Genomic DNA, 20,557 nt, shown 5'->3' on the forward strand with positions numbered 1-20,557 from the left:
AGCTACCCAAGCTCGACTCACGCCCCGTACTCATAGCTTTACTTCCGCTAGTACCTCGTCCCCTACTTTCCAAACTTCACAGAAGATCTTCTGCGATGGCACAGCATTCGTGGCTGCCGCATCGCGGTCGCGAAGTGGGGCCGAGGCAGTTTCAAATAATTTTTCACAGTCTGACGATAATTCGTGGATTTGTAGTTTCAGCTTGTCGATGTCCACTATGGACAAACGGTAGTTACTGTTATTCTGAAGAAGGTTTGGTTATCCCGACTGAGACCTAGGTAAATTCTACGAAAACGGTGCAACTGAGGCTGTTGATTATTAAAATTAAAATTAATTTTTATACAGTTGCTAACAGGGCCGCGAAATGTTGAAGATATTCTCTGTTTACTGTTCTCTGTTTACTATCCTCTGTTTACTATTCTTGCCAGCTGCACAGTGAAATTTTGCTGCAGCGTCGCACAATCATCCATCGGCCACCATAGTTTACAGTTTTCCATTTTTCGTCGATACCTGTACAAATATCGATTTGCAACCAGTCTGTACAACTCCTTCGTGGTGCGTCGGTTTTTTTGTGTGTATAATGACATGCATGTCCGGTAGAACAGACACTGTGACGATTCACAGCTGTACGAAATACTTCGAAATTTATTCGCTGGCTTTGAATACCTAATATCAGTAGTATTAGGTACAGACTTTTTACATAATATTGGCATACGAAAATTTGTGCCAGTCCGAGTCTCGAAATTGGATGTCCCATTAAATACGAGTGGTATCCTAAACCAGTTCGGCTGTCTACGCACGTTCCCTAGACAGACCCAGAGCTCCATAAGCCACACTCTCTACATCCTTATAACGTAATCAAAGTAATTTTACAAGCATTAGGTGATGAATTTGGTGGGCTACTATAGAAGGATATTGGCAGTGTGAAGGATGTAGATCTGTGGCGGTCCGCTAACAGTAAGTAGAAAAGCCTGTTTCGATTCCGGGTCTGCCACAATTTTCATATGTCAGTATTGGAAAGTAGATCTATATCTAATACATCCTATGCAAGGAATTCGCAGTCAGCGAATATATTTCAAAACATATTGAAATCAAAGATCTATATCTACTTGGAAAACAAATAATTTGCACTGAAATTGGGGAGCAATGTTGCACTGATATTGGTTATCTCGTGTAAATTATTACTAAAATATCAATTTAAAATGTTCTAAGATGAACACCATCACGTGTTTAGAAGTTTAGAAATAAATATGCGATTGAAATGAAATAGGAGAGAGACAGAGAGAGAGAGAGAGAGAGAGAGAGAGAGAGAGCGAGAGAGAGAAAATGTGACAGTGGGACATTATGGTGTCTTACCTAGCCTGCTGGCTGTAGGCCGGTGATTTACTCTTTGCAAACAGTATATATCTTGGCTGCTTCAGAAAACTCACAAAACCTCTGTTGAGTATCCTTCTGTGCAAACAATAGTGAACAGACGATTCTAATCTACAACTGAAAGATAATTAGATTTAAGAGCTGTTCGGCTTAAGGACGGCTAATGGAACAGGAGATGCTATTCGGCTCTAAGGAATAACTGATAGGTCTTCTGATGTCCACAAAAATATAGGCATGATTGTCCAGTTTTTATTGACTTCGTATAAATTTTTGATAGAGTACAGTGGGTTAAGCTTTTAGGTGTTCTGAAGCAAATTAGTTTACTGAAAAGAATATGGAGTGATAAACAATCTGTTCATGACACAACAGGTAAAATTAAGGATAGAAGAATCGATGACAGAAGGAAAGGATGTGGGGGAAGAGTTAGACAAGGCTGCTGTCTTTCACCTACTCAGTTCAATGTCTGTTTAAATGATTCAGCTAAAAATCACTTTCAACAACAGAGTGGTGTGATAATGGGAGGAAGGATAATCGAATGCATAAGATTTCTTATGATATCGTGTTACAAAGTGGAAATGAAAAAGTCAGTTAACAATAATTTGTGAAATGAACTGAAATCGTTGAATGTGGGATAACGATAGATGTGCAAAAGACTAAGGCAAGGGTTTATGAAAAGCAACTAAGGACGACAGAAATGAAAATTTGTGATGAGTTAGTGGAACAAGTTGATAGCTTCAGGTACCAGGGATGCAAAATAACTTGTAGTATGACACATAACTGAGAAATAACAATCATTTAAGAACAGATTAGTACAATGTCTTGTATGAGGTGTGGCCTTGTATGGTGTCGAGAAATGGACTTTGCGATGGAGAGAGAGGAATTGCCTAGAGACTTCAGAGATATGGATGTGGAGGAGAAAGGAAGGAGTGAAATGGACAGATAAGATGAATAATGAAGTTGTGTTACACACAATGAATACGAATAGACAAATGGTGGAAACAACTAACAGGAGGAAAAGAAACTGGCTAGCTCACTGGATGATAAGAGGCTGCGTAGTAAATTATACATTGGGTACATTTGCATGGACGAGAGGCACTGCGTGGCTTACAGGATGAAATAGGCTTAAATCCCTATGCAGCAGTCCTAATATCCATAATATGGTGACTGGGAAGACAACCAGATATGGAAGAAAATACTAGATAATAAACGACATCAAGTTAAGTGAATCATACACAGTTTCGAAAAGGTTGGCGGAAAACTGAGAGTGCTAGAGAATGCTGAACTTGCAGTGATGGACTCCGCCGTATTGGCAGATCACATCATCGCCATTATAATCATCAGTCTGCTTAAGTGTTCCTGTACTTTGGCCAAACAATTATATTGAAATCTGCACGTCAATGGGCGTCGCATTACAATTCACTGTCTTAAAAGAGCTACCAGTATTGAATGGTTTAATACCGGTATTCATAATCCCAGGTGAGGCATTGTCCCTATCTGAATCAGGAACCAAGGACGGAATGAAGATGCTCATCTTGTCCCGTCGATAACGGGGCCGTTAGCTACGGACTCAGGCTGAGATTCGTCGAAGGTGTGAAGGAAATTCTTCGCGTCTTTTCAGTGCAACTATTTTTTAGTGCAATCATCCTGCAATTTGCATGAAACTATTTAAGACAATGCTCAGAGCCACTTGAACCATTTTTTTCCTTCAGAAGTTACTTCGTTGTTTTCGATCTGTCACCCGCAAAGAAGTAAACACACCAGTTTGCAAGCTTTATCCAGTGCAAACGTCATTCATGTAGCTGACCAGGATTTTCGTGTGCCCAATACCGGAAAATCGGTTTCTGTACATGTCCAGTGATACAGAAAGGCGTCTCATCCACGAAAAGATTGTCGACAAAAATTAGGGCAGTCATTAATCATTACGTATTTTTTTCACTGAAATGTTGTATTCAGATGGTTTCAGTTCCTGTACAACTTGTCGTTTATGGGAGTTAACCTCCGGATCAATGTTGAGTACCACGGGTGATTGTTCGGTTTAGATTTAACGCAGCAACGTTCTTCCTTATTCATCGCCGAGGGCTCTCTGTGATTGACGCCCGAACTGTTTTAACATTTCCTGGGTTTCGTACCATACTTTGACCTCATGGTGGAGTCATTTTTGTAGCTGTACATATCTTCTTGGAATTATCAATCTATTTCTTGATGACGTGGCGAGATGGAACGCGACCATACCCTCCTGGACGGTAACGAAGTCGGAATTGCCCAAGAACAGCAGTCAGACTGTAGTCATTCTTAGGAAAGGCTTTTACGCAAATGCATGTTGTGAAACGTTCCGCCGCGCGGGATTAGCCGAGCGGTCTAGGCGCTGCAGTTGTGGACTGTACGGCTGGTCCCGGCGGAGGTTCGAGTCCTCCCTCGGGCATGGGTGTGTGTGTTTGTCCTTAGGATAATTTAGGTTGAATAGTTTGTAAGCTTAGCGACTGATGACCTTAGCAGTTAAGTCCCATAAGATTTCACACACATTTTTTGAAGCGTTCCACTGCTTCACGACTATTAAACGGCAAGTACTTTCCCGCGTAGAGATGCCGCTTCCATCTTTCTGCCAACTCATCAGGGTTGCCACTACTACTTTCAAGATTTCCCAGTACCATACTGCATATAGGTATGTACGCAACCCCACTATATCACGCCTCATGAGCACGCTTTTATCATATCTTCACCGAACATGAACAATTATAGTTTGTCAGTCCGCTAAGTTGAAATAAACCATTAGCATCAGTCTTTTAGATTTTATCCCAGTGGTAGGTATGCACAGTTAGTTTGCAGGCTGACTTCACAGTGACTGTCTCATCATGGAGGGTTTCACTGTACAGATATTTTTTTCCAGTGACGAGTATTTTACTTATGATACCCCTACGCTGTGTTTTAGTGTGGACGGAGTCCTGAGTGACCTTACCATCTCTGGAATCTCGTCGCTTAAAGTGAAGAGCACCGGTAGAACCATCGAAGTTAGCGGAGACATCACTATGGAAGGAAACTACGAGGTGGCCGGCACTGTGAGAGAGGGCCGTTTGGACGGGGCAGGAGCAATCAGGTGAGTCAATTATCAGTTCTTCTCTGGCCCATAATCTATTTACTTGCCAAGGAAACCTACGAATGTCACAAGTAGACGAGGCTGGTGAGGCAATGGCGCGCACCTCATCATCCAATTCGATTCGCAGTTGTCGAAGATATTTACATTAATATTTTGCCAGTAAGAACACTAGATATGTTATATCCATCAGACTGCGTGACAATGTTTCGAGTTACATTTTATATCTTACTGCTGTGCATAACGGAATAAGAACATGTAATACAGTTGAGCCTGCCTTTTCTTTAGAACTTTGACGATAATCTCTTCGTTTCCCTTGACATCCTCTCCGCTCTAATCCATATCTAGTACAGCATCACAAAAATGGTATTTCACTGCACAGGAGCCATCACTGTTAATCCCCTTATACAGTTAGAAACTTAAAACCCAACGCAGAGAAAACAAACTGACTTAGTACTTAATTATGTCATACGAAAACTCACTAAGATTGTATTCGAAATACGTTTACGCATGCAGTGGACGAGCATGTTGTCAAGTTCATTTCCTTGAACTTTTCCAAGAGGCAAAGCCTACGGAGTTCCACCGTAGCTAGATTTAAAAAAAAATGCATAAATGTTTTGACCAGTGGTCATAGCAAATAGATACTTGTGTGAACTCAGATCATGCTACTTTGAAAGAGAACATATTTGATAAGTATGCAGATTTACTCCATCATTTTCACGTATTTTATGTCAGAAACTATACAAGAAATTTTTTACAAGAACGTATAAGCGTATATGCTTCTCTACTGTCAACAAGCAGATTTTGATGAATCGTGTCCACATAAATTCAGAAACCAATGGATCACAAATGTTTTACGAAACATACGAATGCATTTTGACAAAGCTAGCCGTCTCACGCCTTTTGTGTCAACGAAGAATGTTAAGTGTCTGTGATATCGAAAAGTGTACACGTATGAACTTCGACAAGACATAAAAATAGGTTTCTCGGTCACTTGTTTGTTGTTAACGCTCATTTCCTGAAAATCTGTAGACTCTATTAATTTAAAAAAAATCCCCTCTCTGCTTTGGACTCTACATGACACTTACGTTTTCGTTTTATCGGCAGAGATTCAATCTTGTGGTGTTACTGTTTCAGCATAAATGCACCTGGTTTCCAAGCCTCAGCTACTGCAGACACCACACCGATTGACGACACCACGGCTAACGTCAACTCTGTGCAGTTATCAGTGTCTGCACCATCTGTTACGGTCAGTATTACTTGTAAATAAGTGTTTCTCAGTTCATTGCACTGAGAAAAATGGACGTCTAATTTACTTCAGGATGGAACTATCATTTTGAATAATAGCAGATAGTAATCCTTCGATCAAATACGTATATTTATGGTAGCTTTATCATTACGACTGAAAACTGTTGAATGATAGAATTCGCATCACTTCATGATTTATTATAAAATATCTTATCAACTGAGTATCCGAGTAGTACAGAAGACCAGAGGATATATCTGCAAAACACTTCACATGTCTTCTTTCGCTTTCCGTAAATCCATATCACCTAATGTGTTCATGTATTTCAGTATATTGAGAATACTGACTTTGTCTCTTCGCTCCAGGATACAGATATTCGAGCGACAACCCCAGTTCTGTCTTAACTCCCTCTCCGGTTGTATCCTCTGCTGCTAATGTGGCCAGCCGTGATTTTCTCTTTTGTGCCAAACAGTTCATCTCAGAGTAGCACTTAGACAAAAACATCCTTGGTTATTTGTTGGCTATATTCCAATCTTCGTCTTCCACTTCAGTGTGTACCTGATAGAGGTTACACCGAGACGTCTCAACACTTCTCATATCATCCTGTCCTTACTTGTAGTCAGAGTTTCCACACACTCCCGCCCTTGTCATTTCTGTGTCACTTATTATCTTACCAGGTCACTAAATTTTCGGCATCTTTCAGCAACACATTTAACGCTTCCTTTTCTTTTCCGGTGTTCTCAGAGTTCGTAGTTCACTTCATTACAATGCTGTGCTCCAAACGTACCTTCTCTTAAATTTGTTCCTCAAATTAAGAACTATGTTTAATACTAGAAGGGTTGTTTTAGCGAGTAATGTCATATTTACCTGTGCTGGTCTGCTGCTTACAACCACCCTACTACGTGCGTAATGCGTTATTTTACTTCGATGGCAGCAGATGTCGCTCGTCTACTTCCTAGTCTTCAGCTGTGATATTAAGTTTATTTCTAATCTCATACCTGTTATTCCTTTTTATTTCGCCTTTCTTTAATTGACCCTCAGTCTACAGTGTCTACTTATTAGACTGTTCATCTCATTTAAAACGTCCTGTAAATCTTTCTCACTTTCACGAGGATACGTAAAACATCAACTACTGTTACCACTGATGCACTTTCATCCTAAATGTTAGTCTCATATCTTTTAGTTTCGTCTTTGCTTCTTCTGCGTGCGGTTTGGACAATAGAGGAGAAAGAGTAAATCCTTGCCTTGCACTCTTTTTTAACCAAGACCTTCTCCCTTGCTCTCACTATTCCCTTTTGGTTTTTATCCACATTTCATATTACCATCTATCCATATAACTTTTCCTACTTTTCTCAGAACTTCGAATAACTAGTATCATTTTAAGTTTCAGAGCGCTTTTAAATTGGAAAATCCAATGAAAGTGTCTTTTCTAAAGTCTTGCCTCCATTATCAATCACAGCTGTCTCTTTTGTGCCTTCACTTCTGGCTTGTTTCTTCGCAAGTCTCTCAAAGCTCTGTCAAACTTTGATAATACGTTCACTATGCCACTGAAATCGACTTCTATTTCTTCTTTCGTCACGACAGCACACAGTTCTTGTCCCTCGTAGAGGGCTTCGGTGTGTGCCTACTCCTTCCATCTATCCGCCCTCTCCTCTCTGTTAAACAGTAGAAACTCATTTCGCGTTCATGTTGACACCGTTGCTTTTAATGTCAACGATAGGTTTTTGATCTTCGTGCGTGCTCAGGGTTTTCTTTCTACTGTCATTGCTCTTGATAGTTCTTTACATTTTTCCAGCTGCCATTTACACTGTCCAGTCACTAGAATATGAGCACCAATCAAAAGCCTGAATAACCACATTTTACAGCGCGGACAGATGAGAGAAGTCCAGGAAGAGAACCAGTGACGTTCTACAAGGTACGGACAGGGCTGTGGAGCCATGCGCGACTACAGTGCCGTGGCGAGCTGCGCCCGGTTTCTCGTCTGATGATCCATGTCGCGAACAGCCCGGTCGAGGTGGTTCCATGTATTCTCTATTGGATTTCCATCCCCGGAGTCTTGTAGCCAGCGAAGTACTTTAAGCTCTTCGAACTACACACGTAAAATGCGATCTGTGAGACACGTTGTGTCGTCCTGCTGATAGATGCCATCGTGACAGGATGAACGATTTTGACATGGTCTCCATGGATAAATGCATACTTGTGTTGATCCATTGTGCCTTCCAGAATGACGAGTTCACCCAGAGAATAGGGTGGTAGTTGTAGTAAGCCGGCCGCGGTGGGCGAGCGGTTCTAGGCTCTTCAGTCCGGAACCGCGCGACCGCTACGGTCGCAGTTTCGCATCCTGCCTCGGACATGGATGTGTGTGATGTCCTTAGGTTAGTTGGGTTTAAGTAGTTCTAAGTTCTAGGTGGCAGGGGTAAAATACAGGGAGCGAAAGGCTATTTACAATTTGTACAGAAATCAGGTGGCAGTTATAAGAGTCGAGGGACATGAAAGGGAAGTAGTGATTGGGAAGGGAGTGAGACATGGTTGTAGCCTCTCCCCGATGCTATTCAATCTGTGTATTGAGCAGGCAGTAAAGGAAACAAAAGAGAAATTCGGAGTAGGTGTTAAAATCCATTGAGAAGAATAAAACCTTTGAGGTTCGCCGATGACATTGTACTTCTGTCAGAGACAGTAAAGGACTTGGAAGAGTTGTGATAAGTTGCTATGGGACCAAAGGTCATCGGTCCCTAGGCTTACACCCTGCTTAATCCAACTTAAACTAAATTACGCTAAGGACAACACCACACACACACCCATGCCTGAGGTAGGACTCGAACCAACAATGGGGGGGAGCCGCGCGAACTGTGCAAGTCGACCAAGACCGAGCGGCAACCCCGTGCGGCCCACGTAGTGCCACGAAAGCACTCCCCAGACCATGGCTGCCCCTCAACCCTGCATCCTTTACTTCTAGACGTACAGTGCAATAGCCATCTGTCCGATGGAGCATGAACCGTGAGTCATCTGAAAAGGCCACCTCTTACCACTCAGTGGACGTCCAGTTTCGGTACTGGTAGCAAATTCCAGCCTTTGTCGATGATGTACAGAAGTCAGCTTGGGTGCATGAACGAAGCTGCTGCTGCGCAGGCTCATATGCAGCAAAGTTCGCTGAACAGTCTTTGAGGGGACACAGTAGCCCCTTGGTTCATCGTGGTGGTCAGTCCCTCAACAGTTGCACATCTATTCGCCCGCACACATTTCCGCAGCTGTCGTTCAGCTCTGTCAAGTAACGCCCTTGTACACCGTAGTTGCCTCGGCACCAGTCTTGGATACCGCTATTTTCCCTTTTCCCATATATGTATACTTAAACTACGGTGGCACGCGAACATTTTACAGACTTCCGCTTCATAACGCTTCCACCATTGTCCCAAATGTCAACGATTATGCCCTATTGGACGTCACATAAGTGGATCAACTGGTTTTGTTTTACACAAAGTTTTTTTGCTGTTACCATCCTTGAACTTGTCTATGATTCCCATTTTAAGTGATGTCCATTCCTCTTCAACTGTAGTGCCGAATTTAGTAATTATTATCGCAGTATCCGTAGTATAAGAGAACTTGAAGTAAACATCCTAATTATTCAGTATCCGACAACATTATACACTGATTATTTGTGACTGTTCTCTCTTAACCTTGAGCCAAATTGTGATCCGAATGTATGTCTGACTCTACATACGCTTAACAAAGTAATATATGACTTGGCATTCGATGCCTCACCTTGCTATCCCAGAGACGAATACCTCAAAACTTCAGGCACTAGTCACAGTAACGGTCAAATTCGTCTGGCAGAAATATCACAATAGAGTAATACTTTGAAGATGGTGAACTATCGAACTACAGCCATTTATACATAATACTGGTTGCCAGCTTCCGCTAATTTCTGTCGCCCACTACAGATCATTGAACATCATGCCTAATACCTCTCTGCTTGCATTCCTGTATCACGTCCCACCACTTATTTATGTTTACTCTCCTCCTCAAATTTCTGTAGCCACGAAATTATAGAAACGGAAACCTGTCATTTCCCCCAATAGAATTCGACCATTATTGCGCCTGTTGCGACATACATTCCCTTCCTTTCATAATCCCTTATATTTCAATGAATAACAGTTCTTACACCATCTTGTCTTGCCATTCGTGCAGTCCAACCTCCATAACACCTTCATCAAGATTTTTGTCTCAAATCTCTGGTGACTTGTTTCCAGGTATCCAGTCGGTATGATCATTCAATTTTTGTGGTGAAAAGAAAACACACGTTATTACACTTGTTTAGCATATCTGGTTCGCTTCATAAATTTTCGCCAAGACAATACAAAATATTATTATAAGTAATTCCTTTCCTTTAAATTATTTAGGTATCTAAAGAATTGTAATTCACATTCTATCTGCTAACGTTTGCAATTGTCAACGTGACTGCTGAAGTATGCTGTCGGGCGTTAAAACACTAAAACAGTCAGTTTGAAAAGTAACTTCTGCCTTATGAAAAGAATTGGATTTTATGCGGTTTTCCCTAAGCTTATCTTACATTTACAGTTTCCATATTAAGGAAGTACCTTCCTGAATTGATTGCACATTATTCTTTCTGCTCTGCTGAAAACTAGGGTTGATGTATTTGCCTAGGAATAGCGTCTTTGATTTGTAATCAAAACTTCCTCGGTCCCAGGTTCGAAATCCGGTATCGATTAAATTTTGATTAATATTCAGCAGTGGCGGCCGAAATCTTCCGGCCTTCTCAAAGAGCCGGGGGGGGGGGGGGGGGTAGACGGAGGTTCGGGGGCACTCTCTTGTCCTTGGGGCGGCAAACTGCCCCTAAAGCCGGAAGAATCAGCGAAGATCAACGGCATGAGGATGAAGAAGGCAATAGAAACCACTGTATTAAAGACACATAACGTGTATCCACAGAAAATGTGGCCTCTAATTGAAAAAAAAGTGTCGTGATGAACTCTCCATTGGCAAAAGATACCGGAATAGTCCCCCATTCGGATCTCCGAGAGGGGACTGCCGGGGGGAGGTGACCATGAGAAATGATTGAATAATCAACGAAAGAATAACGTTCTACGAGTCGGGGCGTGGAATGTCAGAAGCTTGTACGTGGTAGGAAGCTACAAATTCTGACAAGGGAAATGCAAAGGCTCAATCTACGTATAGTAGGGGCCAGTGAAATGGAAAGAAGACAGGGATTTCTGGTCAGATGAGTATAGGGTAATGTCAATAGCAGCAGAAAATGGTATAACGGGAATAGGATTCGTTATAAATAGAATGTCCGGGAAAAGTGTGTGTTACAGCGAACAGTTCAGTGATAATGTTGTTTTTATCAGAATCTACAGCAAAGAAACGTCGACAACGATACTTCAAGTATGAACGCAAGCTGAAGGCGAAGAAAAAGAAAGTGTTCGGATACTGAAACGGTAATGAAGTAAACAAACAGATATGAAAATGTTATAATCATGGGGGACTGGAAAGCAGTTGTAGGAGAAGGAGAAGAAGAAAAGATTACAGGAGAAAGGTGGGCTTGAGACAAGGAATGAGAGAAGAGAGAGACTAATTGAGTTCTGTAATAAATTTCAATTAGCTGCAGCGAATACTCTGTTCAGAAATCACGAGAGGAGGAGGTATAATTGGAAAAGACCGGATGATACGGGAAGATTTCAGTTAGATTACATCATGATCAGACAGAGATTCTGAAACCCGTACTCTATTGTAACGCTCTCGCTCTTTACGTAATTGGATAGTGCCTGACTATCTCTAGGTTATGCAAGTTAAGTGCTTTGCACTATTCCTGAGCTTCCTAATGTGTATTTTAGGTGGTCCTATTGTTTGTGTTGGTTCTATTGTGTGTTGAGTATTTTATGGTGGCTAATATACATCAGTGTGGCAGTTTTTCACTACCTTAGCAGGTCGGGCCATCTCGTTGTGCCCCTTCTGTGTGGTTTGTTCCCGAGATTCGAGACAAGCCTATTTTCGGACTGCTGTGACTTTTCGTAGAATAGTCGAGTCGTCTGTCTAATTCTATCCTTAATTGTCTGCACTCCTGTGATATTATTAAGCTATTCATGTCGGTGTGTAGAATGTTTGAGTCTGGCGACGTACCATCTGAGTTTCGGAAAAATATCATCCACACAATTCTGAAAACTGCAAGAGCTGACATGTGCTAGAATTATCAGCTCAACAGCTCATGCATACAGCTCATGAAGTTGCTGAAAGAATAATATACAGAAGAATGGAAAAAATTGGAATGTGCTAGATTACGATCAATTTGGCATTAGAATAGATAAAGGAACCAGATAGGCAATTCTGATGTTACGGTTGATAATGGAAGCAAGACTTCAGAAAAATCAAGACACGTTCAGAGGATTTGTCGACCTAGAAAAAGTATTCGACAGTGGAAAGTGATTCAAAGTGTTCGACGTTCTGAGAAAAATAGGAGTAAGATTTCGGGAGCGACGGGTAATATACAATACGTAAACAGCCAAGAGGGAATGTTAAGAGTGGACAACCAATAACGAAGTGTTCTGACTAAAAATGGTGTAACACATGTATGTAGTTTTACCCTCTACAGTTCAACCTGTACAAGGAAGAAGCAATGATGTAAATGAAGGAAAGGTTCAGGAATGGAAATAAAATTCAAGGTGAAGGGATGTCAATGATACGTTTCACTGATGACACTGCTATCCTGATTGAAAGTGAAGAAGAATTACATGATATGCCGAATGGAATGACGATCTAGTGAGAATAGAATACGGATTGAGAGTAAATCGAAAAAAGACAAAAGTAATGAGAAGTAGCACAAATTAGAATAGCGAAAAACTTAGGATAGATGGTCACGAAGTAGATGGAGTTAAGGACTTCTGCTACCTAGGCAGCAAAGTAACTAATGGCGGACGGAGCAACCGTCACATCAAAAGCAGGCTATCACTGGCTAAAATGACATTTCTGGCGAAGAGAAGTCTACTAGTATCAAACATAGGCCTCAATTTGAGGAAGAAATTTCTGAGAATATTCGTTTGGAGCACAGCATTGTATGGTAGTGAAACATGGACTGTGGGGAAACCGGAAAGAAAGAGAATCGAAGCATTTGAGATGTGGTGCTACAGGCGAATGTTGAAAATTAGATGGACTGATAAGGTAAGCAATGAGGAGGTTCTGCGTAGAATCGTAGAGTAAGGGAATATGTGAAAAACACTGAACGGGTGAAGGAACAGAATGATAATACATCTGTTAAGACATCAGGGAGTGACTTCCATGGTACTAGCGGGAGCTGTAGAGGACAAAAATTGTAGAAGAAGACAGAGATTGGAATACATCCAGCAAATAATTGAGAACATAGGTCGCAAGTGCTACTCTGAGGTGAAAAGATTGGCGCAGGAGAGGAATTCGTGGCGGACCACATGAAACCAGCCAGAAGACTGTGAACGCCCCCCCCCCCCCTCCCCCTAAAAAAAATTCACCTTTGATCGAACTCTGTGGAAGTTCTTTAGCCATGTGACCTCCTTTTAAGAAATGTTTGCTATTGATATGAGGCTGAGAATATTGCTATAGGCTTAAATGAGTTGACTTATATTATCTGTATTTCCGTATCTGTTGGGAAACGTTACTAGCCATAGGTAACTGCGAAGGGATTACTAAAGCACAAACTATTTTAAGAAATTATCTTTTTTTATATGCTTGGTATGTACGTTAATAAGACTGTTAGAAGACAAACACGTACCGAAATGTTCCCATTTCTATTATTTCCCGAACGTTTAATATAGGTTTTGGTGTGTTGTTGAAAGCTAATTTTATCAATTTTTTTCAGATAACTTACGAGAACCTCGTACTTGACAGCTCAGGCGTAGAAGAATTTCTGAAAGACCTCTTGGAACATTAAAACAATGAAAAAGGTAATCAAACTACTGTTGATGCAATACTTTCCACGATGTCTAATATCTAAACTTTGTATAGACACCTTGATCTTAATGAGAACAATGAATAACAGTGATACAAGGAGAGAAGATTCTTCTATTTGAATCATTTTTTAAATAAATGTTGAGTTTATAGTAATAGAGTAACTCAAGTCTTGTTTATGTAGGTGGACAAAAGATGCAGATTATTTATTTTTTTCACAATTTCTCTAGGTTACTGTGCAAAGTGCTACTGGATGATCAAAAAGAGGAATAGCAGAAGAAGGTTTCCCATCAGAATTTGCAAAAATTCTACACTGGTGGTGGATTGGTGTTCAACATCATGTTCATACCTCAGACTTCATACCGTGGCTGTAATTTCAATTGCATGTTGTAAGAAAATAAAAATAAAGATTTAGCAAGTAAATGATTATGAGTGCATTTCACAAGAATTTTTTTACTAATTACAGACTTACATAACAATTTATGTTACGAAATTGGTAATGAAATGCTGAATTAGGGCACTGCAACACAACGCGAGTCAACAGGAGAACAGTCGCAGCCTTTCCGTTTGTATATCAAACGGAATTAATTTGAAATTCAAACATTAGCTATTCACTTGGAATTGCCGCACGAAAACGTGGGCGAAGGAAGACTGCTGCCACCAACGAAGGTGCAGAAGTAATGGTTCTTCAGTCTGTTGCAATAAAGTGGCATTATAGGTTTCGTCAAAGAAATAGAGATGTTGCTTTTAACCAAATATGCAGTCTGCGTATTCTTCATACACAGAGAAAAGAACTACAAGGTAGTGATTTACAGCGACGTTTTGAATACTGCTTGCGGGTTATCCTGTAAGATATTATTTTTTTGTTGGAATTATTGATTACTGATGATACCACGTTCAGAAATCAAGGTAACGTTAATTTAAGAAACGTGTACTACTGATCAGCGGTAAATCAAGTGTTCAACCAACGGGAGTGAAGTGTGAATGTGTGATATACCATAATCGGACAGCACATGATTGGCCCTTATTTCGTTGATGGTTCCACTGTTATGAGAAAATGTCCAATTAGAACTCGTCAAGTGATGTGGCTTTACCATCATGGATGTCGATGTCCTGCCCATAATTCTTTAGTAACAACAGATGTATTAAATCGTTCATCTCCAAATCGCTCGGTGAGTACAGTCCTATTAAGAGGTAGCCAGCACGATAGACGTATCTGATGTCGCTAGCAAGTAGTTCGGAAGGAGGATCCAATGATTGTGGAGGATATGAGAGGGAAAATTACTACTGCGGGTAACAGTATTACAGCGAATATATTGACAGCAGTGAGTTGATCTGCGATACACGAAGTAAGATACTATTGTGATGCAACTGGTTCCCAATTTGAAAGTAATTTTTTTAAAAATTCACCAGTTTTTGTTCAAAATCTTTGGTCTTATTCATTTCGTCTATTATTCTAACGTACCTTTCGTAACACTAGTCACTGCCTAGTTACATAGCTCAATAAAATTTGACCACTCGCAGAAAGAACTGCTTATAGTGCAGAATTTTACTGAAAGAAATATGCAATGACACGAAGAGAAATGGAACTTTTATTCAAAGACAATAATTACACTTAGGTCAACGGGATTTGGGACATTACAATATAGGCGAGACATTGTTCTTAATAGAGTGTGTGAACAAAGAGACAGCAATACATGCTATGGCGCATACTCCCATGCTGGTGACGGAATACTGACCTTACGACCTATCTAGAAGAAAGATTAAGGAAAGGCAAACCTACGTTTCTAGCATTTGTAGACTTAGAGAAAGCTTTTGACAATGGTGACTGGAGTACTCTCTTTCAAATTCAAGGTGGCAGGGGTAAAATACAGGGAGCGAAAGCCTATTTACAATTTCTACAGAAACCAGATGGCAGTTATAAGAGTCGAGGGACATGAAAGGGAAGCAGTAGTTGGGAAGGCAGTGAGAAAGGGTTGTAGCCGCTCCCCGATGTTATTAAATCTGTATATTGAGCAAGCAGTAAAGGAAACAATAGAAAAATTCGGAGTAGGTATTAAAATCCATGGAGAAGAAATAAAAACTTTGAGGTTCGCCGATGACATTTTAATTATGTCAGAGACAGCAAAGGACTTGGAAGAGCAGTTGAACGGAATGGACAGTGTCTTGAAAGGAGGATCTAAGATGAACATCAACAAAAGCAAAAGTAGGATAATGGAATGTAGTCGAATTAAGTCGAGTGATGCTGAGGGAATTAGATTGGGAAATGAGACACTTAAAGTAGTAAAGGAGTTTTGTTATTTGGTGAGCAAAATAACTGATGATGGTCGAAGTACAGAGGATATAAAATGTAGACTAGCAATGGCAAGGAAAGCCTTTCTGAAGAAGAGAAATTTGTTAACATCGAATATAGATTTAAGTGTCAGGAAGTCGTTTCTGAAAGTATTTGTATGGAGTGTAGCCGTGTATGGAAGTGAAACATGGACGATAAATAGTTTGGACAAAAAGAGAATAGAAGCTTTCGAAATGTGGTGCTACAGAAGAATGCTGAAGAGTAGATGGGTAGATCACATAACTAATGAGGAGGTATTGAATAGAATTGGTTAGAAGAGGAGTTTGTGGCACAACTTGACTAGAAGAAGGGATCGGTTGGTAGGACATGTTCTGAGGCATCAGGGGATCACAAATTTAGCGTTGGAGGGCAGTGTGGAGGGTAAAAATCGTAGAGGGAGACCAAGAGATGAATACACTAAGCAGATTGAGAAGGATGTAGGTTGCAGTAGGTACTGGGAGATGAAGAAGCTTGCACAGGATAGAGTAGCATGGAGAGCTGCATCAAACCAGTCTCAGGACTGAAGACCACAACAATAACAGTCGCCTTCTTTGCACCTTCATGCTGCCTCAAAGGTACCTGCTGGTCCTGGAGTGCCTGAGATTAGCAAACACGTTCTGCCACATATGAGGCAGAAGTAAATCACAGTAATAGATTTCTGGTTACAGGCATTATCTTTGACACATCAATCAGTGTTTACATCGGAACTGAATATTATTCAGCAGCCATTATATAGAGATATGTAACCATAAGAGAACGCAGAGACTGAATCAGTTACTTCAAAATAACAACAATAATGAATCTAAAGGTATTCCGTTTTGCATCCAAACACCAACTCTTACTTACAGTGTAATGTTTGGAGGTAGCATCTAACTCAAGTAAAGGAATCCAGTTGTTTTGTATATGAAGTATCAGATGTCTTTGGGTTAAAACATTGAATCTAAATAACTATGAGGATTTGCGCGTTAACTTTGTTTGTTGTTTGATGGATATCAACTTAACAGTAACATTCATCCCAATAAATATTAAGAGAAACTGAAATTGACATATCAGTCAGTATGCTGAGTAGAGATCTTACAAAAGACATGTCACCTTGTACTTTCTGTGTGATTATCAGTATTATGTATACAAACTGAATAGATTCAGTATATTAACAATAGCTCAAACATTTTTAAGTTCACACAAGAAATTTAGTTCTAGCTACTTTAATATATAGTAACGCTGTAAGAACGTAGCTGTAAGATGTTGCACTTTGAGTGCGATTTATTCGCAATGACAGTTTTGCAGTTCACCAGGCATTTTTTCATATGTGTATTAGTGGAAGAGCATTATTCAGGCATGCTCCAGTAGTATTCAAGCGTAGTACTGTTGTATTCCAACGTTAATAAATTACTCTTGTCTTGGTGGCCAATATTTATTAAGTTCTTTGGCATGATATATAATATGACAAATGATGGAAAACAATTCTCGGTAGAATGACGCATGCGGCTGGTCCCGGCGGAGGTTAGAGTCCTCCCTCGTGCATGGGTGTGTATATTTGTCCTTAGGATAATTTAGGTTCAGTAGTCAGTAAGCTTAGGGACTGATGACCATAGCAGTTAGGTCCCATAAGATTTCACAGACATTTGAACATTTGAAGAATGACGCATTATAAAATGTAACATAAGACTAGGTGGAAAACCATTACCTGGACATGACACAGTGAGCTGATTTACATAGGTTAATGGATATACAGTATGTAATCAGTTGTAAACATCAATGGCCAAATTGACTAACGCCATACAGCGTATTACAAAATAAACTTCTTTCGCCACAGTGTGGCATTAGAGGCAACATATATACCAGATCACCAGCAATGACCCCGGCAACGCCTGACAGACAATCAGCTGCAGTTTGTCCATTTCCAAATGTGCCGAATGTCTATGCTGAAATGAGAGATACATTCCATTTGGCTGAACTGCCTTGGTGAACAGGGGACATTGGTCTGCTTGAAGGCATATCTGGTGGGATCGTGTTTTATAAATGTCATTGAACTGGATGTTGCTACTCTAAAGCAGCTTAATATACTGTTGAGCGATAGTTTTGGGCCAGCAAGCAAGAAAACAGCGTTCACCGTTGTACTCTCCCTAATCTTTTATTTAAATAAAAGTCAACAACCTTTTGACGTCAATGAAATAGCTTTTAAAAACAAATTAGGCATTAAACGTCTTTTCAAACGTTCACGAGGCGGGATAATCCGACGGACAGGGTGGGCGGTGTGAACTCGCCACTCACGGGTGTGTTGACCTAATAACAGTGCGCTGCTTTACAAAGGGCGGCACATATTTGATTACATTACCTCTTAAGAGCCAAACGTAAATAAAGAAACAAGTATCTGCCCAATCAGAGAATATGGTCATAAACAACAAAGCGCTTTACAACTGGGTATCACTGTTATTAAAGGAGTGAGAAAACCAACAAAGCTTGCGTTTCCCCAAGATTAATTGGCAAACAATTACGTGAACTATTACGCAGCAGAAACAGTAATTAAACGCTATTTGGAATGGAAGAAAATTCGATCTCGCCGACTTCTGACATGTTTGCAGTAAGACACAAACCGTCTCTCAGATGTCAAACATGATTTACCAGGTTGCCTGTAAAAACTACAGTGGAAAAGAGCACTCTTATTTCAGCAGATTTTACCACTTAAAATCTCAGAACAGGTCAACCAACAACCCCCCCCCCTCCCCTACAAAATGTTTTACAAATACTTAACTAAAATGATTACAGTGAGGAGGCACTCTGATTGTAGTAGACACGCCCACTAAACTGCTTTACAAATGCTTAACTGAAATTGTTATAATGGAGAAGCAGTCTGATTAAATTAGACTAACCCCACTAAAATGTCTTGCGAATGGTTAACTAAAATGTTTACAGTGAGAGGACTCACTGATTAAAATAGACTTCACTGTAGTTAAAAGGAAAAATAACACACAGTTCTGTCCTCAATAAGGTCCACTCGAAATACGACCAATTTAAAGAGGCAGTTCTGATTAACGTAATTCCACTAGCTCTGTAACACAGACCACTCAACTTCTAAAAATTTCTCAAAAGTCTGTAATGTAACAGCGTTGCTTCCATTAAGATAAACTTTAGTTCTTTCGGAGCGAACCCCCATAAACAGCAAACATAGTAGACCTTCCGGGAAGGACCAACTAGTCGCAGTACTACGACTTTAACTAAACAAGGCGTAGAGGCTATAGAAAGAGTCTCACCAAAATATTTGACGAACCAGTACCGAAGTGGCACTCAAAATCTCTACACCCTCGGGGCAGGCATATTTCCAGAGTCCCATCGCCACCAACGCTGACGGAAAACACCGTCTTCGCGGGATGAGGTGTGTACTCTGCAAAAGCAGTTTACTACTGACTGCAGGCAGCGGACGTAAACCAGCCTTGCACGCCGCCAACTGCTCCGTCCAATTCGGTCCTTAAATTCTACCTACCTTTGAGCTCGTCGAAGATTTTCGTGCGGAGAACCACCAAAGATCGTGCCTCGCTATCGCGATTTAGTAACCGACTGATCGATGCGAGCCGGCATGACACATCCTACCCCACTTAGAAAACCCACACCCAAGGATGGAGAAAGCGGCTTATTTCACTAAAACACCCTAACTTGCCCTTTCAATTTGGGAAACGTGGACCCTGGAAACCTTGCCCGTGACGGGGTTGCGCTCTTAGAGGCTGACTGGCTTTAACACTTGGATGACCTCACAGGGTCTCACGAAGCGAGGAACCAATTTACCAGATACGGTCGCGTCGCCCAATCCCCGGCAACGAAAGTTAGAGATAAAGATGCAATCACCAAACTTCACCTCTCGTGATCGGCGGTCCTTATTATATGTGTGCGAGTTCCACACTATGTGATAAAAGGTATCCGGACACCTCCACAAAATACGTTTTTCATATTAAGTGCATTGTGCTGCCACCTACTGCCAGGTATTCCATTTCAGCGACCACAGTAGTCATTAGTCATCGTGAGAGAGCAGAATGGGGCGCTCCGCGGAACTCACGGACTTCGAAAGTGGTCAGGTGATAGGGTGTCACTTGTGTCATAGTTCTGTATACCAAATTTCCACACTCATAAACATCCCTAGTCCGACTGTTTCAGATGTGATAGTCAAGTGGAAACGTGAAGGGACACGACAGCACAAAAGCATACGGGTTGACCTCGTCTGTTGACTGACAGAGATCGCTGACAGTTGAAGAGGGTCGTAATGTGTAATAGGCAGACATTTATCCACACCATCATACAGGAATTCCAAACTGCATCAGGCTCCACTGCAATTTAGGCGAGAGTTGAGAAAACGTGGATTTCATGGTCGAGCGGCTGTTCAGAAGCCACACATCACGCCGGTAAATGCCAAACGACGCCTCGCTTAGTGTAGGAGCGTAAACATTGGACTATTGAACAGTGGAAAAACGTTGAGTGGAGTGACGAATCACGGTACGGTCGGCTTCAACCAATTTTTCCATTTGTTAAAGGGTGTAGTGGATAAATAAGAATCTCCTAGCCACCACAAAAACAGTAGCACATAAACCAGACAACA

The 20,557-nt window shown here is 40.9% G+C and overlaps 1 protein-coding gene across 7 annotated transcripts in view; it reads left to right on the plus strand.

Annotated features, from left to right (window-relative positions):
• LOC126161702 (uncharacterized) overlaps nucleotides 1-20,557 on the plus strand; it is a 508,112-nt gene that overhangs the window by 421,530 nt on the left and 66,025 nt on the right. The window contains exons 3-6 of one of the 7 annotated variants that reach the window (XM_049917721.1): nucleotides 4,304-4,468; nucleotides 5,603-5,714; nucleotides 13,549-13,633; nucleotides 13,868-14,066. The exons of 2 other annotated variants lie outside the window; for them this stretch is intronic. In XM_049917721.1, the coding sequence (XP_049773678.1) occupies nucleotides 4,304-4,468; nucleotides 5,603-5,714; nucleotides 13,549-13,620 (349 nt within the window). In that variant the 3' untranslated portion in view covers nucleotides 13,621-13,633; nucleotides 13,868-14,066. Of the gene's footprint in view, nucleotides 1-4,303; nucleotides 4,469-5,602; nucleotides 5,715-13,548; nucleotides 13,634-13,867; nucleotides 14,067-20,557 lie in introns of those variants that run through there. 4 more of the 7 variants (XM_049917723.1, XM_049917726.1, XM_049917722.1 and 1 more) reach the window with 4 other exon arrangements.

Source organism: Schistocerca cancellata, chromosome 2 (assembly GCF_023864275.1).
Source record: "Schistocerca cancellata isolate TAMUIC-IGC-003103 chromosome 2, iqSchCanc2.1, whole genome shotgun sequence".
Taxonomy (NCBI): domain Eukaryota; kingdom Metazoa; phylum Arthropoda; class Insecta; order Orthoptera; family Acrididae; genus Schistocerca; species Schistocerca cancellata.